At 33.1% G+C, this 24,028-nt stretch overlaps 1 protein-coding gene across 1 annotated transcript in view; it reads left to right on the top strand.

Annotated features, from left to right (window-relative positions):
- The window catches only part of EFCAB3 (EF-hand calcium binding domain 3), a 483,726-nt gene that overhangs the window by 169,466 nt on the left and 290,232 nt on the right, over positions 1-24,028 (top strand). The window contains exons 27-30 of the mRNA XM_079134930.1: positions 4,854-4,907; positions 5,588-5,692; positions 13,702-13,734; positions 14,402-14,506. Of these exons, the coding sequence (XP_078991056.1) occupies positions 4,854-4,907; positions 5,588-5,692; positions 13,702-13,734; positions 14,402-14,506 (297 nt within the window). The remainder of the gene's footprint in view (positions 1-4,853; positions 4,908-5,587; positions 5,693-13,701; positions 13,735-14,401; positions 14,507-24,028) is intronic.

The following is a 24,028-nucleotide window of genomic DNA, read 5'->3' as shown; positions in this document are numbered from 1 at the left end:
CCTCATGGACTATTTTGCTGAGAATGTTCTGTAATGCTGGCTTTCTTTTTGTAAATTCCTTTAGCTTTTGTTTATCATGGAAGGATCTTATTTCATCGTCAAATCTGAAAGTAAGTTTTGCTGTGTATAAGATTCTTGGTTGGCATCCATTTTCTTTCAGAGCTTGAAAACTGTTGTTGCAGGCCCTTCTAGTTTTTAGGGTCTGGATTGAAAAATCTGCTATATTCTTATTGGTTTCCCCCTGAATGTAATTTGATTCTTTTCTCTCGCGGCCTTTAAAATTTTGTCTTTATTTTGTATGTTAGGTATTTTCATAATAATGTGACTTGGTGTGGGTCTGTTGTAATTTTGTATATTTGGAGTCCTATAAGCCTCTTGTACTTGGTTTTCCATTTCATTCTTCAGATTTGGGAAATTTTCTGATATTATTTCATTGACTAGATTGTTCATTCCTTTGCTTGTTTCTCTAAGCCTTCCTCAATCCCAGTAATTCTTAAATTTGGCCTTTTCATGATATCCCATAATTCTTGTAGATTCTGTTCATGATTTCTTACCATCTTTTCTGTTTGTTCAACTTTGTTTTCAAGATTAAATATTTTGTCTTCAATATCTGAGGTTCTGTCTTCCAGGTGTTCTCTCCTATTGGTTATGCTTTCTATGGAGTTTTTAACTTGGTTTATTGTTTCCTTCATTTCAAGGATTTCTGTTTGGTTTTTTTCAATATCTCTAACTCTTTATTGAAATGATCTCTTGCTTCCCGTATTTGCTCCTTTAACTGTTCATTGGTGCAATCATTTAATGCCTGCATTTGCTCTTTCATCTCCTCCTTCAATGCCTGCATTTGCTCTTTCATCTCCTCGTTTGCTTCCCTGATTGTTTTAATTATGTACATTCTGAACTTCCTTTCTGACATTTCTTCTGCTGCGCTGTCATTGGGTTTTATTGATATAGTATCTAGGTTTGTTTGGGACATTTTCTTTTCTTGTTTTTCTAGTTGCAAATTGTTTTAACTTTTGTTTATCATGGAAGGTTTTTATTTCATCTTCATTTGTGAAGTTTAATATTGCTGTGTATAGGATTCTTGATTGGCATCCATTTTTCTTTCAGAACTTGGTATATGTTATTCCAGGACCTCCTAGCTTGAGGGTCTGAGTTGAGAAATCAGCTAATATCTGAATTGGTTTCCCCTATACATATTCTGATATTTTTCTCTCACAGCCTTTAAAATTCAGTCCTTATTCTTTATTTAGGCATTTTCATTATAATGTGTCTTGGTGTGGGTCTGTTGTAATTTTGTACATTTGGGGTCCTGTAAGCCTCCAGTATTAGATTTTCCATTTCATTATTTAGGTTTGTGAAATTTTCTGATATTATTTCATTGAAAATATTGTTCCTTCCTTTGGTTTGTATCTCCATGCCTTCATCTATCCTGATAATTCTTAAATTTAATTTTTTCATGTTATCACATAGTTCTTGGAAGTTCTGTTCACAATTTCTTAACATCTTCTCTCTGTGGTCAACTGTATTTTCAAGAGTATATATTTTTGTCTTCATTGCCGGAAGTTCTGTCTTCCAAATGGTCTGGTCTGTTGATGTTGCTTTCTTTTGAATTTTTAACTTGGTTTATTGTTTTCTTCATTTTCAAGGATTTTGCTCTTTTTTTTTTTGGAATCTCTCTCTTTACTAAAGTGATCTATCACTTCTTGTATTTTCTCTCTGATTTTATTTCTTATACTGTCCTTTACTTTGCGTATCAGTTTAACTATGTACATTCTAAACTCCTTTCTTTGATGTTTCTACCACTGTGGTGTTGATGGCTTCTGTTATTGGAGTATCTTGGTTTGTTTGGGGCAATTTGTTCCCTTGCTTTTTCATGTTGTTTGTGTGTCTTCCCACCTAACAGTGTGGATGTGAGGCAGTAGTGTTTCTACCCTGTGGACTTACAGTGTCCCTAAAGGTTTCCAGTACCTCACTCTTTAAGGGGAGACAATAACAACCACAAATGCAAATAGTATACAGCATTAAACCAAATAGTTCTTACTGCGATGTCTATAATGTTAATTTTCATAATAAACAAATGATATGATCAGTTATTGCCTACAATAAAAACAGCAAGTTTGCATAAGTATTTATAATTTCAAGTGGTGGGCAGGGAGAGCACAGAAGTGATATAGGCTGTGATGATTATGAGGGAGGAGGAGAGAAGAAGTAAAAAATTAAAGGAAGAGTGAAAGAGAGAACAATAGAGATTGGTTGTTACCAGGAAAAGAGATCAAGGGCAACAGGTAGGAGAATATATATATATATATATATATATATATATATATATATATATGTAAAAATTTTTTAAAAACCAAAGGAATATAAAACAAAACTAAAATATACGAATCAAACATTCTAGTTCAGAAAAAACTAATCCATAAAAAAATTGGCTTCAAAAATGCTAGTAATGAGGAAAAAACAAATATGAATATGTATAAATGTCCATGTGCCGTTAAGGTCCTTCAATTCCCTTGTCCTCCACTGTGCTCATGGAGTGACTGCTCTGGCTAGTGCTTCTGGCCTGGCTGCACCAGTGGCTGTGCCGTTGGGAATTTCTTCCTCATTTTGTTATATCCATCCTCCTGAGGCCTCGATCTACTTTGAATGTTTAGTTTTAAATTCCAGTAAAGACCCCCTGCTTTTCATTGTTGTTGTTCACCCACCTTACTGAGAAGCTGCCTGTCTGCTTTCTTGGCTTCACTCCACAGAGCAACCAGGAAAGTGACCTCTATTCCACCATCTTGAAAACCTGTGAAGTATTACCATCTTTATGACATTATTTTTTCCATTTACTTAGCTGTCTTTCATTTCTTTCAACAGTGTTTTATAGTTTTCAATATGCAAGGCTTGAACTTGTTTCACGAAATTTATTCCCAAGATTTTATTCTTTTCTATTCTATTGTATGTAGAATTTTAAAATTTTTACTTTATATTATTCATTGCTTGTATATACAAAGCCTTTTTTATATTGATATTGGATCCTGCAACCCTGTTGAATTTATTTACTAGTTCTAATAGTTTTTACCTGGATTGTTTAGGATTTTCTATGTACATCATTATGTCATCTGCAAATAGAAGAATATTTGCCTTAGTTAGAGCCTCTAATACATCTTAAATAGAGGTTGTGAGGATAGACATTCTTGTTCTCATCTTAGAGGGAAAGCATTCTTTCACTTTATATTAGCCATGACATTTTGTAGATATGTTTTATGATATCGAGGAAGAGAAAAACAATTAATTTAATATTTTTATTATAAAAGCATATTGAATTTTGTCAAATGCTATTTCTGTGTTGGAAAATTGACATGATCATGTGGGTTTTGCACTTTATCTTTCTAATATTGTGTGTTACATTGGTCAATAATCATGGGTCGAACCATCCTTGCAATTTCTAGGCTATAGCCCACTTGGCTATGAATTATAATCCTCTATATGGCATTCTGTTTGCTTGTATTTTGTTTGGGGAATTTACATCTAAATTCATATAGGATATTGGCCTCTAATTTCTTTTTTTGTGATGTTTTTGCTTGGTTTTGGTATCAGAGTAAAATTGTATCATGTAATAAGTTGAATAGTGTTCCCTCCTTTTCTATATTTTGAAGAATTTGTGAAGGATTGGTTTTAATTCTTCTTTTAAGGTTTAGTCAAATTTACCAGCAAATCCATTTGGTTCTGGGCTTTTCCAGGTGTGATAATTTTTAACTACTGATTCAATGTCTTTCTTGTTAGAGATACATTCGGATTTTCTGTTTCTTCTTGATCCAGCTTCAGTAGTTTTGTGTCCATATCATTTAGATAATCTAATTCATTGACAAAAAATTGTTCATGATAAATCTTATTATCCTTTTTATTTCTGTACTATTCAGTTGTATGCTGATTATATACTGTGCCTAAATGCAACATATGGTAGAATGTTTAGAATGACTACCTAAATTTTTTCTAAACCTAATTTCTGCATTACATGTGGTCCCTTTCCCCAGTTCGTACGTTATCCCACAGGTTTTCACCAGATGCTTTATATTCTTGCTCAGTCACACTTTCTCAGGAAGTCTTTCCTGACGCCTTGGGCTACATTTAGGTATACCTAACTTAGTTTACTAATTTCACAAGACTTTATTCCAGGATACAAACCCAAACTATAACCTTTTGACATTAGGAGCGCGCCTTGGGTCTAGTACAGAGTAGGTCTATAAAACACTTAATAGATGAGTAGATAGAAGAATAAGTGAGTGAATGAATAAAGAAATGAAGAATAAAAAAATCATTTCAAGATAATCAATAATTTAAAGAACTTTAGGAAAAAATATTGGGAAGAAAGAGAATGATGAGATGTTTAGTTGCATTTTGTTTCTTTAAAGACTGATATTGAACTTCTTGGCTATGTCAGAAGTATGAATCAATCAACTTGGCCAGAGTTATTGTGTAACTATTGTACTTAGAATATAGGGTACCATCCCAAGAATTAGAAAAGGGCACATTTTCCCTGGAGTATACTCTGCTACAAGGGACAGAGTGCCTTTTAATAATATACCATGGCTGGGCATGGTGGCACACATCTGTAGTCCCCGTTACTCAGGAGGTAAAGAAAGGAAGATAGCAAGTTCAAGGGTAGCTGAGGCAAAACCCTGTCTCAAAATAAAATTACAAGGGCTGAGAATGTAGCTCAGTGGCAAAATAATCATCATTATCATTATCATCCTCCTCCTCCTCCTCCTCACCATCATCATTTACTTGGACCAGAGTTAAATAAATGTATTTGTAGACTTTTTTCCTTTGTGATGTTTGTGTCTTAATCGTATCTTTTCTTTTAGATGCAGGGAAAGTTAACTTTGATAAGTTGATGGATGGAGTGAAAATTGTCACAGGTAAGAAATGAGTTGCTATAAATCTGAGATTCTTATCACTAAGTAATTATCTTGATGATTTCTGTATTCTCATTTTTTACTCTTGTTTGTATCTATTTGTCCAAAGTTTGTACTTGGATTTTACCTATATTTTTAAATGCAATTTTTTAAAAAAAATAAACATTTTAACTTCTTTTTACTAGTAATATTTTATTCTCTGTAGTATTTTCCAGTAGTATAACTTCCCTACTATATGATTTTAAAAATATATCAAATTCTAAATTAGCACAGTAAATTATAAAATAAAGTTTTGGTTAAAAAATGTAGGTAATTTGATAATTTTAATAATAATAAGGCCACTCCAAATTACAAAATTATTTCAATTATTTAAAAATTTCAAAATAAAATTGAGCTTCATATTTTATTAAGTACTGTATTTGATTATATCATTATGAAATAACCTAATATTTTCTAGGATTAGGGGAAGAACTCCTCTTTATTTCAATTCCATAAAGTACTAAGTTGGAGGAATCTTGTGCTTTTTTACATCTAAAAGTTGAGATTAACATAGTAGTAGTTAATTATTATCATTAGTAGTATTAATTATCAGTAGTAGTTAGTGATAATTTTTTTAAAACTATCTTCTAGTCCTTAGATAATTCATGAATTCCTCATCTATTTTATTTATATATTTTTAAAAGGGGGTAAAGAAAACACCAGAGAAAGAGACAATATTCTAGAAGGTGTGGGGATAGATCTCACAGAGAAGGAACGCACAGAGTTGGTGAAAAATCTACCTGTTGATGGTAAGCATTTCAAATAGTAACATAGCTTCAAAGAAGTTTAGAGAATATTTTTATTTATGATAACTTTATTGACTCTCATTTTGATAGCCATGTAAACAAATTACCCAAATAAGCTTTATGAAGCAGTCCTATCTGTGCCATGAAACTATTTTCATTTAAAAAAATCAAAACAGTGCTTCAACTGGCATGTGAAAATGACCCACAATAAAGGTGGGGAGAGAAGAATAAAAGTTCAGAGGATTAGACAAAGGAGAATGAAGGGAAGGGAGGGGTGATAGGAAAAGAAAAGACAGTGGAATGAATCTGACATAACTTTCCTATGTAGATATATGAATGCACTACAGTGAATCCCACCATCATGTACATCCACAAGACTGGGATCCTAATTAGAAAAAGATATAGTTCATGCATGTATAATTTTGTCATAATGAACTCTACTATCATGTAAAACTAAAAAGAGCCAATAAAAAAGGGGAAAAAATACCTCCATATAAAAAAGTAAATGGGACTAAGTAGTAAAAAGGAATAGGACTCACTTGAATCTTCACTCCTCAAGTGAATCACATGTCCCAGAATAAAAAGTTATTTTAAAAAATATTTCCAATTGATTTCTCTTTAAAATTCTAAATTATAAGTATGTCTTGTTTCCTAAAATAGTAATCAATTCTCATTTAGTTTAATATTTGGAGCATTATTTCCTACATACTTTTTCCTGTAGCTTTTGTTGTTACTGAGAAGAAAGCTATATATCTTCTTCCCCCATGTCATTAATATTATTCATCTCTCTAATAATTTCTCTATTACTTGTTTTTAAGCTTTACTGAGGTATAATTGATTTACAAAAAACCTGCACTTATGAGTGTACACATTTTAATGTGTTTGATACCATCACCACAGTCAAGGAACTAACTATATCCATCATTTCCAAAACTTTGTTTGTTTTGTTTTATGGATTATACATTTGTGTGTGTTGGGGGGAATATTTAACATGAGATAAATATATTCTTAATGCATGTTAAAATGCACAGTACTTTTTTGTTAACTATAGGTATTATGTTGTACAGATTTCTACAGCTTATTCATCTTACATATCCAAAATTTTATACCCATTGTATAATAATTTCCTGTTTGCCCCTTCCTTCAAGCTTCAGCAACAACTATTCTGTTTTCTGTTTCTATGAGTTGAACTGTTTTAGGCAGCTTATATTATGTGGAATCATGTAATATTTGTCTTTCTGTGACTAGTTTAGCATAACATCTTCAAGTTTTGTCCACATTGTGGAATGTAACAAGATATCCTTCTTTTTAGTTTTATTGTGTGATATACCACATTTATTTATTCATTCATTCATATATGTTTGCATTGTTTCTATCTCTTGACTATTGTGAATAATGCTACAATGAACATGGAGATAAAGATAGTTCTTCCAGATCCTGATTTTAGTTCTTTTATCCTTACCAAAGACTGAGACTGCTGGGCCATATGGTAGTTCTCTTTTTGTTTTTTTCATATTGTTCTTGAAGTGGCTATACCATTCTGCATTTACAGTGTATATTATTTGGAATCCGTTTCATTTTCTATTTGAAAACATTATTTTCACAGGCTCCTTTTTTGCTTCTATTTCAGGCTGAAAATTACCAGTTAGGCTATGCAATTGCCATCTTGGGATTTTTGTTTGTTTGTTTGATATTTCTAGGTTAAATATACACAATGGTGGGATTTACTGTGGTGCATTCATATATCTACATAGGAAAGTTATGTCAGATTCATTCCACTGCCTTCCCTTTTCCTGCCACACTTCCCTTCTCATCATTCCCCTTTAATCCAATGAACTTCTATTCTTCCCTCCATTCCTCCCTTATTGTGTGTTAACTTTCATATATCAAAGAAAACATTTGCCCTTTGGTTTTAGGGGATTGGCTTATTTCACTTAGCATGATAATCTCCAGATCCATCCATTTACCAGCAAATGTCATAAAGTCATTCTCTATGGCTATTAGTACCTTGTGTATATGTACCACAATTTCTTTATCCATTCATCTGTTGAAGGGCACCCAGGTTGGGTCCATAGCTTAGCTATTGTGAATTGAGCTGCTATAAATATAGATGTGGCTGTGTCACTATAGTATGCTGATTTTAAGTCTTTGGGCATAGGTGTGGGATAACAGGGTCAAATGGTGGTTCCATTCAATATTTTCTGAGGAATCTCTATCCTGCTTTCCAGAGTGGTTGCACCAATTTGCATTCCCACTAGTGATGTATGAGTGTACCTCACCCCCCCCCCCCCACATCCTTGCCAACATTTATTGTTACTTGTATTCTTGATGATTGCTGTTCGGATAGAATTGAGATGGAATCTCAGTGTAGTTTCAATTTGCATTTCCTTAATTGCTAGAGATGTTGAACATTTTTTCATATATTTGTTGACTGTATTTCTTATTTTTTAAAATACATTTTAGATGTTGATAGACCTTTATTTTATTCATTTATTTATTTGTGGTGCTGAGAATTGAACTCAGTACCTCACATGTGCTAGGCAAGCACTATACCATTGAGCCACAACCCCAGCCCTCTATTTCCTCTTTTGAGAAGTGTCTGTTTAGTTCCTTTGCCCATTTATCAATTGGGTTATTTGTTTTTGTAATAAGTTTTTTAAGTTCTTTGTATATCCAAGAAATTAACACCTTATCTGAAGTGTGGGTGGGAAAGATTTTCTCCCCTTCTGTAGGCTCTCTCTTCAGGCTTTTGATTGTCTCCTTTGCTGTGAAGAAACTTTTTAATATGATGCCCTCCCATTTATTGGAATGTACTCCAGAGTCTTATTGAGGAAGTTGATTCTTAGGCTGACATGATGGAAAGTTGGGTCTATACTTTCTTCTAGGAGGCACAGGGTTTCTGGTCTAATGCCTGGTATTTGATCCACTTTGAGTTGAGTTTTGTGCAGGGTGAGAGATAGGGGTTAAATCTCATTCTACTACATGTGGCTTTCCAGTTTTCTTGGCACCATTTGTTGAAGAGGCCATCTTTTTTCCAGTGTGTGTTTTTGGCACCTTTGTCTAGTATGAAATAACTGTATCTCATACTAGATGTGGGTTTGTCTCTATGTCTTCTGTTCCACTTGTCCACTTGTCTTCATGCCTGTTTTTATGCCAATACCATACCATTTTTGTTACTATAGTTCTGTAGTATGATTTAAAGTATGGGTATTGTGATGCCTCCTGCTTTTTTTTTTTTTTTTTTTTTGCTAAGGTTAGCTTTAGCTATTGTGGGCCTCTTATTTTTGCAAATGAATTTCATCACTGCCTCTTTTATTTCTATGGAGAACATCATTGGAATTTTAATGGGAATTGAATTAAATTTGAATAACGCTTTGGCAGTATGACCATTTTAACAATATTAATTCTGCCTATCCAAGAACATGGGAGATCTTTCCATCTTCTAAGGTCTTCTTCAAGTTCTTTATTTAGTGTTCTGTAGAGGTCTTTCACCTCTTTTGTTAGATTGAGTCCCAAGCATTTTAATTTTTTTGTGGCTATTGTGAATGGAATAGTTTTCTTAACTTCTCTTTCAGCTGATTCATCATTGGTATATAGAAACTCAACTGATTTATGAATGTTAATTTTGTATTCTGCTAAAAAGTTAAAGATTCTTGAAAGCATCTAGGGAAAAGTGACTTGTTATATATCATGGAATCTGCATAAGAGTATCTGTGGCTGTTTCAGTGCAACCTTGAGCACAGAAGGGAATGGAACAATATTTTTAACAAGTTTTAAGGGAAAAAATTGACAGGTAAGAATACCATACCCAGAAACCATGTCCTTGAAAAATTAGAGGAGATTAAAAACTTTCAGACAAACAAAAACTGAGGCAATTGATCACCAGTAGACCTGCCTAATAAAAAATGTTAAAAGACTACCTTGAAGCTGAGGAAAAGTCAGTAAGTAGTAAAGTGAAAACATGTGAAAGTAAAACTCACTGATAAAAATAAGTACATAGTGAAACTCAAATACTCTAATGGTGGTGTTAAAATAAATTGTATCTCTATTATGAAGGTTAAAAGATGAAAGTAGTATAAGACTACTATAGCTACAATAATTTATTAAGGAACACAAATTATAAAAATATATAAATTGTAACTTCAAAAATATAAAATGTGGGTAAGGAGAAATAAAAGTATAGAGTTTGTGTAATGATCAAAATAATCATCTTAAAATATTTGGTTATAAGAAGTTTTATGTAAGCCTTATGGTAACCACAAAGCAAAACTCCATAGTAGAGTAGGGCATGGTGGTGCCTTGCCTGTAATCCCAGAGGCTTGGGAGGCTGTCAGGAGGATCAAAAGTTCAAAGCAAACCTCAGCAACTTAGTGAGAGCCTAAGCAATTTAGCAAAACCCTGTCTCAAAAAAAAAAAAAAAAAAAAAAAAAAAAAAGGCTGGGGATGTGGTGGTTAAGTGCCCTTGGATTCAATCCCTGGTACCAAAAACTAAACAAAACCAACAGCATCAAAAAACAAAACAACAACAAAAACAACACATAGTAGATACACAAACAGTAAAAAGAAAGGTTTTGGAGAATACTATTACAGAAAATCATTAAATCAAAAAGAAGCCTGTGTATATTGGTGTGTACCTGTAATCCCAGTTTATGGGAGGTTGACATACAAGGATCACAAGCTTAAGGGAGCCAGGGCAACCTTGACACCCTGTGTCAAAACAAATTTACAAATTTTTTAAAGGGCTGAAATTGTAACTCAATGTTAGGAGTGCCCCGGGTTCAATATCCAGTACTGAAAAAATAAAAAAAATCACAAAGGAAAACAGCTAGAGAAAAAGAAAGGAGAAAAAGATCTACAAATCAGCAGAAACAATTATGAAGAGGACAATAGTAAGTTCTTACCTATCAATAATTGTTTCAAATATATATATTAAATTCCCCAAAGACATAGAGTATCTGAATGAATTTTTTTAAAAGTATATGTTGTTTTCAAGTGACTCAATTTGGTCTTCAGCACACACAAAAATCAAAAGTGAAGGTATGGAGAAAGGTATTCCTTGCAAATGGAAACCTAAAGAAAACAGGAATAATTATGTTTTATTAGACAAAATAGATTTTAAGCTAAAAATAATGAAGAGATGAAGAAGGTCAAGATCTATAAAGAACTCAATAGCAAGGAAACAAGTAACCTGTTTTAGAAATGGGCAAAAGAACTAATGTATGTTTATCAAAAGTAGACATAGGAATGGTCAACAGATATGTGAAAAAGTCTTTCAACACCTCTAATCATCAAGGAAATGCAAAATAAAACCACAATGATTTATCACCTCACACATTTTAGAATGGCTGTATTCAAAAAGACTAGCAAGTAGTGGTAAGCTTATGGAGAAAGGGTACCTTGGCATACTGTTGTTAGAAATGTAAATTAGTTTAGCCATTTTAGAAAAGGGTATGGAAGTGTTCCTCAAAAAACTGAAAAAGAATTAGCATAAATTCTATTAATCCCACTTCTTGGTTTTTAGCCAGAGGAAATGAAATCAACATGTTGAAGCAATATATAAACTTCCATTGTCATGTAACATTATTTACAATAGCCAAAATATGGAAACTATTATCAATACACGAATGGATAAAGAAAATGATTATTTAGATACATGTAGCATACAGACTCTAAAAGGAAGGAAATTCTGTCATTTGAGACAACATGGATGAAGTTGGAGGACATTATGCTAAGTGAAATAAGACTGGCTCATAAAGAGAAATACTGTATGATCTCTCTTATATGTGGAATATGGAAAAGTCTAACTTCTAGAACCAATGAGTAGAATAGTAGTTATCAGATTGGAGTTAAGTAGAGGGTGGAGGGGCCATGGAAAGGGGAAATATTGCTTAAAGGGTACAAAGTTCCAGTTAGGAGAAATGTGTTAAACAGCTATCATACAGCATATCAATCATAGTTAATAATCATGTATTATATATTGTATAATTTAAAAATTGCTGAATGGATTTTGTAAACATTCTCACCCACAAAAAGTAGGTGAGTTTATGAATATGTTAATTACTTCAGTTATCTTTGTACAATGTATACCTGTTTCAAACATTACATTGTACCACATAAATGTAAAATTATTATTTATCCATTGAAAATAAAATGATTACAAAGAAAGTGATAACATTAGTTGCCTCCAAAACAAAGATTACTGTGAGATGGGATACAAAGAACACATATCATAGTCATATCATAATTTAATGATTAAAATATTTTAAAATGTTACAGGATATAAAGATTGTTTAATTTCTTGGGCATGTTTCACAATTTCTAAATTTTAATAGCATGTCCATTTGTGAAATGCATATTTTCTTACAGATGATGGGAAAGTTGAAATAAAAACTTAGTGAATGGAATTAAAGCTTTTACAGGTGGATAATTTAATATAACACTGAAATTTAGATATTGTATTATTTTTAAATGGCATTTACCAATAGTTTATCACTGACTTAAATTCTAGCTTTTTAGTTATTTTTGAAGAAGTATTTGCTTCTGATACCCTATGGTATCAGATTATCAAGATTTTAACACTAAAACGTCATGTATTTTGTCTTGGAACCAGTTAACATTCCAGTTAGAGGTCTCTTATGACCATATTATGTAAATATCTAAAATATATAGCCACAGTAAATGATAAGAAAATTTAGGAGGCTCACTGTTCTTGTCACTATGAAGAGCAAATCATGTTCTTTAAATTAAAAGAATACTGGTAGAAATTTCTTGTTGATTTATTTTCAATGAGGCATTTAATTCTCTGACAAATTATGCAAACACATTTTTTTCTTCCATTCTGTGAGGTCTCCAAAATTAGTGAACATTTTTTTTTACTAGCAATTGAAGATTATTTTATGTCTCTCCATTGATTTTATATAGCTGGGCATCATTTAAACATTTAACTTTTTTAGTTTCTTAATTTTTGTTTTATTCAGATGAACATACTTGATACAGTGACCCCACATCTTGGATTTCCTGAGACAGCCCTAATTTCAAATATTTAATTGATCATCACTATAAGTACACTAGAACCATGTTCCCTCCATTTTTGGTTCAGAACACACAGTGGCAGAAATCTTGGAACATCTGTGAATTTTTTTTGTTTTGTTTTTAGTTATGCATGACAGTAGAATGTATTTTGACATATCATAACTTTGTGTAATTTGTACATCAGGCTTTACAAGTGTGAATACATTTTTAAAAGTTTCCCAATAGTCAACAGTCCCATCTTTTCAAAGTTGCAAAGACTGATATCAATGAGCTTCGAAATATCCTAAGAACCATGGCGATTGCCCTCGCAAAAGAGGAATTCTTAAACCTGCAGAAAACCCCGCCAGTTAATGGTAAGGCATAAAAATGCTACTCAGGTTTTCAGAGAAAACCTGACTTAGTGCACTGTGTAAGAATTTTTTTTAACTCTTTTATTCAATTTCCTTTGGAAATTGCTAGTAAAAGTAAATTCAGCAGTAAGTCCTTACAAAAATGTTATACAGGGCTGGGGTTGCGGCTCAGTGGTAGAGTATTTGCCTAGCATGTGTGAGACACTGGGTTTGATTCTCAGCACTGAATATAAATAAATGAATAAAATAAAGATCCATCAACAACTAAAAAATATATTTTAAAAAAATGTTATACAAATAGAAAAATATGGAGGAAAGTGAGAAATTAATTAGAAAGAAAAAGGAAGAGAAGAAAAAGGAAAATAGCATGTATTCCAGTCATATAAAAGCTTATAAAATTTTCATGTGTATTTTACATGCTTCAGAATCACTAAGAATGGATTCAGATGACAAATTGTATAGGTTTATCACACAGCAAAAATTTTCCATTCTCATATTTTATTTATATTTGAATATGACGAGAAATAATTAAGTAAAAACTTTTTTTAAAATTTCCATATAATCATGGAATATATGCCCTACTTTTTAATAACATTATATTTCTGGCATAAATTATACCTTTTATTATAGATGCTGAAATGGATGGAGTGAAGTCTCTCAAAGGTAAGTAAGAAAGTAAGGTGACAGAATTTTCTTAAATTCTCATGGTTTATAATATTTATATCTTAAGCTTCTGAGTCATGTTTCTCATTTTTAGACCATTTCTTATTTATGCCTTTAGAAAAGCACACGTATAATTCACAAGTAGTGTCTTAGTCATACTTTTTTGCATAAGGCCACTTTTGAAATTTTCCAAATTTAGTTCCAAAAGAATTATTTCAGACTTTGATATTTCAGGAGAAAAAAATGAAAGCAAGCATAAAAGTTGTTTTTTAAATATCGTCAGCAGCAACTGTAATAACTAAAAGTTTTAGAAACATAAATAGGCCTTTATTGTTTAAAAGCATGGACTCAATGAAGAGAAGTTATTCAATGCCTTTCCCATTTTCCAGTGTGAGCTTGACCCAATAAGGTTTAGGGATACAGATTCTGATTCTAATTTTCTTATTAACTCTCTGTGTTCCTAGAGCAAATCAAATTGCATTTTTGTGATATTCATATTGTGAATCAAAATAATACCACAAACCTGTGAATTATACTGAATTTTAAATTTTCATTTTAATAATTAGTACATGCTCATTAAATGTAACTATAGTATAAAATCATTAAAATAATATTGAATGTTTTGAATCATTCACATTTTTATATTTTTAACTTATGTCTTTCAAAGGAAGGAAAGTTAATGTCAATAGCATAGATGCTGTTCTGAAAAATATGGGAATCAAACTCACAGAAGCAGAACTTAAAGATCTAGCAGAAAACCTACCAGTCGATGGTAAGCTTTATGGATAATCATTGTGCCTGTTGTCATGTCTTTACTAAGCTTCTAAACTGGTAGATAGAACTTCTGAAATTATTAGTTCTAAAACTTTTTTGTTAAAAAAAAAACATTTGGAGAAAACAGAAAAGGAAATCTGATGACTTCATTTTTAAAAATCTAAAGTCTACTCAAAGGAATTTCTACTCAAAGGAAATAAGGCATATCTTACAGTAAAACTGGCCACACTACTTACCCCCTTGGTTCCACTGAAAATGTTTAGGAAACAGAATAAATGTTGATAGAGTAAAATGAAACCATCAAAAGGATTCATAATCTCAAAAATTAATGTTCCTTTTGGTATTTCCCCCTTTTACCTATGGGCTTCTAAGTCTGTACCTCTATTCTAGTCTCTACTGAGTTTCAATCTTGCATGTCTATACCTAACGACTTGAATGATCCTGTAGGAACTACATTTCCAAATCTAAATCCACTACCTTTTATCCCAAACTGACTCTTAAATTCTACATTTTCTTCTCAGTTGATTTAAGATCACCCAACACTTGTTTATCCAACCTTAAACTACACTATCATTTTCCTTATCATTCTCTCCTTTATTCCCACTATTCTCTCAAAGGCCTCATATGTGTTTCTTTAATTTGTTCCTAAAAATTATTCTTCTACCACTGACTTTATTTAAAGTCATTATCATCTCTGATTTTTACAACTGTAATGGCAATGTAACTGTTCTCTACATTTAGTCTTTATTTCTCTGTAATACATTACCTGGTAAGTTGCCAGAGTGATCAGACCCAATAATAATAATCACATTATTTCTCAGTGACTTGTCATGACCTTTCAGAGACAGTGCAACTGCTTTTACATAGCATTCTAGGATCTCCAAGATATGCTTTCCCAGGGTCATCTTTTGCTCATTCTTTTGACAAATAATCATATCCCTTAACACTCTTTATAGTTCTACACATATATAAGCCATTCTTGTTTTTACTTCTTTAATTATGGTCATGTAGTCTTCTCTTTCTAGATGGCTCATATTCTTACTTCACTTGGAAAATTCCCATTTATTCTTCTTTAGGAACTGTACTTTTCATTCTAATTAAATAACTATTTATAGTCCTAATATATTTTTTGCTGTTTAGACATTTCTTGCCAAGCATTGTTCCAATCATATGTCTATATTTCTTCTCTTCTGGGCATTGTATACAACTTCACTCAAACATGAATGTCTTGTGTACCTTTCTATATTTATTGCCTAATAGAGTACTTGGCCCTCATATTGTATGTGTAAGAAATCTATTGCAATTGTTATTCTGCCATTTTCAAATCTACCACACATTAGTTTGGTTAAAATATTTTCCCTACGTGTACTTTTAAGTCAGAGATTCTTAACACGATTCTTACAAAATGAGAAAGATAATTTGCTTTTGCATTACCCACAGTCAGTGGTGCCATTGCAAGATAAACTAAATCCTAAAGTGACTCAACCTATATAGCTTTTATAAGTTTACCCACATGTTCTCACTGTCTAGAGGCGTATACTTCCCACTAAGTAGATTGGAATGATTTCCATCAGTCACTGTGCCTTCATTTTGAAGCCTCCACTCTTAGACATGCAGGACCTGTTGTTGGTTGCAGCTCCCTGGTTGAATTCATTATTTCAGTTTGGTAGGTTTTCTTCTTCCCTTCTACCCCAGAATAACATTTGACAATGTACCCCAATCCATAAATAATGTTTGTCTAAGTTTGATTTAAGATGATAAACAGGATTCAAGGTACTTCCTCAGCCTTTTTGCAAATCAGTGATAAACCTAGATACTTACAATAAGCTATGTTACCTACTTATGTTTTATGAAAGATTTTTACACCAGCTGTAGTCTAACTGGCTACCATTTTTTTTTTTTTTATTTTTACTTTCATGTTTTTTTGGTACCGGGGATTGAACTCAGGGGCACTCAGCCACTGAGCCACATCCCCAGCCCTATTTTGCATTTGATTTAAAGACAGGATTTCACTGAGTTGATTAGTGCCTCACTTTTGCTGAGGCTGGCTTTGAACTCGAGATCCTCCTGCCTCAGCCTCCCAAGCTGCTGGGATTACAGACATGCACCACTTTGCACCTGGCAACTGGCTACCAATTATAATTGTCAGCTTACAAATTCATCTTTCTCATTAATCTATGACATACTAGAAACAAGGATATTACTTTAGTATCCAGCACCTAAGAAATAATAGTAAATAAAATACTACTTCCCATTTATGCTTGTACTATTACATCCATTTTGAATGCCCTTTTTCTAATGATTCTCCTGGAAATTTTTAATTTTTGTAAAGCTGCACAGCCTAAGTGAACCCAGTATTGCGGAAGCCTTTCCTGACATCTCCATGATAGATTAAATTTCCTTCCTTTAAAATCTTACAAAAATTGGGGGCTATCTTCTCTCTCCCTAAGTTGAGGCCTACTTTGAAAAATATGAATGTTTTATAGTATCAAGAGATAATTTAGAAAAAGAAAAGACAGAATATCAAAAGCAATCCTGACCAAGAAGAGTGAAGCTGGAGGCATCACTACTCCCATTCTCAAATTATTCTACAGAACCATAGTAACCAAAACAACATGGTATTGGTATTGAAACAGAAATGAAGATCAATGGAATAGAATAGAAGACATAGAGAAAAGCCCACATCCTTACAGTCATCTAATACTTGACAAAGGTGCCAAAAATATATGTTGGAGATAAGTTAGCCTTTTTAACAAATCATGCTGGGGAAAACTGGATATCCATATAGAAGAATGAAACTAGATCCCTATTCCTTTACATGCAAAAATATCAAATCAAAATAGACCAAAGACTTAGGAATTGAACAAGAAACTTCGCAACTATTAGAAGAAAAAGTAGGCTCAAGACTCCAACATATTGGTCCAGGCACCAACTTCTTTAATAAGACCCCTGAAGTTCAAGAAATAAAACCAAGAATCAATAAGTGGGATGTCATCAAATTCAAAAGATTCTATGCAGCAAAATAAATGAATAAGAGTATGAAGAGAGAACACCTCCAGAATGGAAGAACATCTTTTCCAGCTGCTCCTCTGACAGGGATTAATATATGGAATATATAAAAAGCTCAAAAAACTTGATGCCAAAAAAATAAATTACCCAATCATAAATGGGCAAAAAATCCAAAAAGATATTTCTTGGAAGAAGAAACACAGATGACTAACTAATATATGAAGAAAATGTTCAACATCTCCAGCCATCACAGAAATGCAAATCAAAATATACTAAGATTTCATCTCACTCTAGTCAGAATGGCAGTTCTAAAGAATACAAGTAATAAAAATTTTGGTGAGGTTGTAGGAGGAAAGGTACACTAATAAATTGTTAGTGGAACTTCAAATTAGTACAACCACTCTGGAAAGCAGTATGGAGATTAGAAACTTATAATTGCACGTAGTAGCTGTGCTCATCTTAACAAATTCATACATACATGGAATGCGACCCACTCCATTTCAGTCCCCATTCCTTCACCTCTCCTGTTTCCCTCCGAACTCCCCCCATCTCCACTGATTATCCCCTTGCTCATCCATTCGCCTTCCTTGATTGGTGTTTCCCATGCATATATAAAGGGAAATCCCCTGTGGTACATTTACATATGCACAAAACAATTTTGTTAAATTCATTCTGCCTTTCCTCTCCTTTCCTGTCCTTCCTCTCTCCCTCTCAATCTCCTCCTGCTCAACTAACCTTCCCTATATCTTTATGATATCTGATCCCCCAACTTCTTTTCCTTATTTTGCTCTCACTTTCACATATGAGAGATGACACTGGACCCTTGATTTTCTCAGTCTGACGTATTTCAGGCAGCATAACATTCTCCATTTTCATCCTTTTACCGGAATATGCCATAATTACATTCTTCTTTATGGTTGAGTAAAAGTCCATTGTGTGTATATATACCACATTTTATTGATCCATTGATGGGCTTCTGGGTTGATTCCCTAATGTGGTTATTATGAATTGTGCTGCTTTAAACACTGAAGTGACTGTATAGTTATAATATGCTGATTTTAGTTCTTTTGTATAAATAATGAGGAGTGGGATAGCTGAGTCATATGGTGGTTCCATTCCTAGTTTTTTGAGGAAAGGGGGGTGGAAAACTTCTTGCACAGCAAAGGAAACAATCAATAGAGTGAAGAGACAGGCTATAAAGCAGGAAAAAATCTGTCAGTTAATCATATGACAGAGGATTAATATCCAGAATATATGAAGAACTAAAAAATGGGCAAATGATCTGAAAAGACACTTCTCAAAAGAAGTCTTACAAATGATCAATACATCTATGAAAAATGCTTAGTATCTTTAGCCACCAAAGAAATGCAAATCAAAATTATCCCACTAAGAATTAATATTATAAAAAAATTTTAAAAGACATGCTGGTGGGGTTGTGGAGAAAAAGGAATCCTTGTACACTGTTGGTTGGGATATAAATTAGTACAGCCACTGTGGAAAACAATATGGAGGTTTCTCAAAACTAAAAATATAACTACCATATGATCCAGTTATACCACTCCTGAGTTTTTATCCAAAAGAAATGAAGTCAGCATGTAAGACATACCTTCATGCCCATGTTTTCTGCAGCACTATTCACAATAACCAAGCTATAGAATCAACCTAGTGTCTGTCAACAGGTAAATGAATAAAGAAAATGACAGTAGAGTATATTTTGAAATATTATACATACATAGAATAAGTATAACTTGTTCCAGTAGGATCCCATTGTTGTAGTTGTACATGATGTGAAGTTACATTGGTCATGTATTTATATATGAGGATAGGACAGATATGTCTGATTCATTCTACTCTCTTTTCTATTACTGTTCCCCTTCCCTTCCCTACATTCTCCTTCATCTAGTCCAATGAACTTCTAATCTTCACACCCTTATTATGGGTTATCATCCACATACCAGAGAGAAAATTCTATCTTTGGTTTTTTTGGAACTGGTTTATTTCACTTAGCATGATATTCTTCAGTTCTTCAGTTCAGCAAATGCCATAATTTCATTCTTCTTTATGGCTAGGTAATATTATGTCGGGGTTACCAGCACCCCAGCAGAGCAGATTCCTGCTTGAAGGTGTGAACCAGCTGGGGAAATAAAAAGTCTGAAAATAATCAATAAGGAACAAAAGAAAATAGTTTTCAAAGCGGGGACCTGGCGGGTCTTCCCGTCCTGCAAGGGACTGGAACTGAACAAGGAAAAAGGCCTAGATTATTTAAGGGGAAATACCTCAAAAGGTTTCAGTGTGGCAGACTTGTTGAGGAAAACAAATAAAGGTGGGGAAAACAAGTTGTTTGAGGCTAGGGAGGTTATGCCCACCTCCAGGGGCAGTGTTTGAACCTAGGGTTGTGAGCTAAGGCAGGGTGTCAACTTTAATCTGAGCAATCTGCTACTGGTGGATTCACACCAGGAGTTCTCAGGAAAGCAATCACCCTGCCTTGTGATGACTCCAACAAACCCATAATTCATACACAGCCTCCAACAATATTCCATTGTGTATATATGCCACATTTACTTTATCCATTCATCTGTGGAAGGGCACCTAGGTTGGTTCCATAGCTTGGCTATTATGAATTAAGCTGCTATAAATATTGAAGTGGCTGTGTATTATAGTATGCTTGGATATAAATCGAGGAGTGAGACAACAGAGCCAAATGATAGTTCCATAGCAAGTTTTCTAAGAAATCTCCATAATGTTGTCAGAGTGGTCACAACTGACATTGCTGGTCAGTCCTACCAGCAACGAATAAGTTATTCTCTTTCCCCACATCCTTACCAACATTTATTGTTTCTAGCGTTCTTGATAATTGCCATTTTGACTAGGGTGAGATGGAATCTCAGTGTAGTTTTGATTTGCATTTCTTTAATTGCTAAAGATGTTGAACATTTTTTTCATATTTTTTTGACCATTTGTATTTCTTCTATGAAGTGCCTGTATGGTTCCTTCGCCCATTTATCAATTGGGTTATTTGTTTTTTTTGATGTTAAATTTTTTGAGTTCTTTGTATATACTGGAGGTTAGTGCTCTGAGGTGCTGGTAGTAAAGATTTTTCTCCCATTCCATAGGCTCTATCTTTGTGTTCTTTCTATTTCTATAAAAAATGTCATTGGAATTTTAATAGGAATTACATTAAATGGTGGCATGGCCATTTTGACAATATTAATTCTGCCTATCCAAGAACATGGGAGATCTTTCCATCTTCTAAGGTCTTCTTCAATTTCTTTTTGACGCAGTTATCCCACACCTCAGTTTATACCCAAAGGAATTAAAATCAGCATACTACAGTAATGCAGCCACATCAATATTTATAGCAGCTCAGTTCACAATAGCTAGATTGTGGAACCAACCTAGATTCCCTTCAACAGATGAATGGATAAAGAAACAGATGAATGGATAAAGAATATATATATATATATATATATAATATAATTTTATTCTGCCATAAAAAATAATAATAATATGGCATTTTCAAATAAATGGATGGAATTGGAGAATGTCATGATAAGTGAAATAAGCCAAGCCCAAAAACCAAAGGCCAAATGTTTTCCCTGATAAATGGATGATGATATATAATGGGGATGGAGGATGGAGAGTGAGAGAATAATGGAGGAACTTTAGATTATGTAGAAGGAAATGAGAGGGAGGGGAGGTATGAAAAATGGTGGAATGAGACAGACATCATTACCCTCTGTACATGTGTGATTACATGAATGGTATGAATCTACATCATGTACAACCATAGAAATGAAATGATGTACCCCATTTGTGTACAATGAATCAAAATGCAGTCTGTAAAAAAGTAAAAAATAAATAATTTTTTAAAAAGTCTTCCACAACAGTGTACATTCTTTATATTTACTGGGTGTATCAATATTTATAAACTCTGAATTCCTTGAAGCAGAAAGTATGTGTTAGTTATCTTTGTACCCTAAAAACCTAACATATTGTCAAATATTAGTTATATAACTTAGGGGAAATGGTTCTTCCCTGACAGCTTTGCACACCTCCCCATAGACCACATGGGTAAGGCTTGACCACAGTGTAACCGAAGTTTTTTTTTTTTTTTCTTATTTATTCATTTATTTTATTTTTACAGAATGCATTTTGATTCATTGTACTCAAATGGGTGTAACTTTTCATTTCTTTATTAAATGTCCTGAGATTCCTCTTGAAACAATAGATAAGGAGCCTTTAAGGTATTTTCATCAAGCAGGTTCTCATCTCAATCAGGAGACTTACAAGATTTCTTCTCATTCATTTCCCTACTTACAGGTAAACACAGAAGTTCCCACCTCTCTCTCACTTAGAGTACAGCTGCAAGTTTCTGTGTAAATCTTTAAAATTGCCTGGTTACAACTCTGAATACTCTCCTCAGGAGTAGAACAACCCTTTGTGTTTACCACTTGTCACCTGACTGATCTTATTCAGAGTTGTCCTGTGGGGCTAAAGAAGCAGATATCTGATATAATGATTTGCTTTTTCTGTTTCAGTAATAAATTGCCTGAATCCATTCAAGCTTGTTGATTCCTTATCAGCCAAATCTATTGAAGTGTGGCAAGCCAACGGACCAGCCCCCAGTGGTGATCCTTATGATCATTTAAATGCCATGCAGCTGCTTAGGGACTGACTACTTAACAGTAACTAATATTTGATGACTAACTAAAATTAAGATAAACTAAGAAAATATTTGTTTATGATGAGATGAATAAAATTGCTTCAAAGATACGGCAGATATGTGCCACTAGTCATTCAAATATTGCCATAGAATTTGAAAAGACTTTTTCTTTTCTTAAAAAAAAAGTATACTTGGGAACATATGATAGATTAGCAAAAGTATTATCATTTTTCCTTTTATCAAACGATAGGTAGACTTTATGACTATAGCATAATTGAACAGGGTTATGAAAGAAATGACCAGTATCATAAATGTTTTCTCTAATGTTTACAAAGTAAGGTGAATGTCAGCAAATCAGAAGAGTATAGTGTCTCTGTATACATCATCTAGGACAGAATTTGTATAAAAAATACATAATAAATATTTTAGGCTTTTCAGACCATATTATACTCAACTTTGCTCTTGTTGTACAAAAGCAAACATAGACAATACATAAGCAAATGAATTTGTCTGTGTTCCAATAAAACTAGGGATATAGCTCCATGATAGAGAGCTTGCCTATCATGTAAAGCCTCAGGTTCAGCCCCAGTACTGGGGGGAAAATCTGTGTTTATGGACACTAAAATTTGAAATTCATATAATTTTTGTGACACAAATATTTTCTTTTGAATTTTTCTACCAGTAAAAATGAAAGCGCAATCTTTAATTTATGGATAATATAAAAAATAGGTGCTGAATTGGATTTGGCCCATGAACAATTTACCATCCTCTGAATTATGGAATAGGATACTTCTTGCTATTAGAGAATCCCTGAAATCCAGGATTTGTAAGTTGAAGCTTGACATAGTAGGCACCATTGCAAAGAATGGACTTTCACAGTATAGAGACTTTGTACCTTATTTTTCCATGTCTGGGTCATTTAAAAAATATTTTAATTATACAAATTTATGGGATACAAGGTGATAATTCAATGCATGTATATAGTATATAATGATCAAATCAGGGTAATTAATATTTACAGTTCATTAAACATTTTAAAATTTTTATTAAAACATAATAACTGTACATATGTATGGGATGCAGTGTGCTTTTTCAATACATGTGCACATGAAATCAGGGTAATTAACATTTCCATCTCATTATCATTCCTTTATATTTAGAGACTTTGAGTGTCTCTCTTCTAGTTATTCATAAAATACATGATACATTGTTGTGAACTACATAGTATGCTCCCTGTTCTGTAGAACACTAGAACTTACTGCTTCTATCTAACTGTATTTGGGTATTTGTTACATAACATCCCACAATCTTCCCTCTCCCTACCTTTCCAACCTCTAGTAATCAAATATTTCACATTCCTATTGACTTTGAGCTTTTTGTTGTTGTTGTTGTTCTTTGTTTTTTTGTTTTTGTTTTTGTTTTTGTTTTCTTTTCTTGACATTTGTTTTTGTTTTGGCACTGAAGATTGAACCCAAGGGTACTTTACCACTGAGCTACATTCCCAAACCTTTTTTTTTTTTTTTTCTGAAACAGTCTTGCTAAACTGTTTAGAGTCTCACTAAGTTGATGAGGCTGGCCTTGAACTTGCAGTCCTCCTACCTCAGCCTCCTGGATCACTAGGATTATAGGCGTGCACCACCATGTCCAGCTTGTATTGACTTTTTTTAGCAACCACATGTGAGAGAGAATATGTCCAATTTGTCTTTCTTCGCCTGACTTATTTTACTTAACATAATGTCCTATAGTTCCATCCATCTTGCTGCAAATGATATCATATCATTCTTTTTTATGGCTCATTAATATTCCATTGTGCTGTCATTTTATTCTCATTTTGACCTTTTCTTATAG

Source organism: Sciurus vulgaris (genome assembly GCF_902686455.1).
Source record: "Sciurus vulgaris genome assembly, chromosome: 3".
NCBI lineage: Eukaryota > Metazoa > Chordata > Mammalia > Rodentia > Sciuridae > Sciurus > Sciurus vulgaris.
This window is presented reverse-complemented; position numbering and strand designations above follow the sequence as displayed.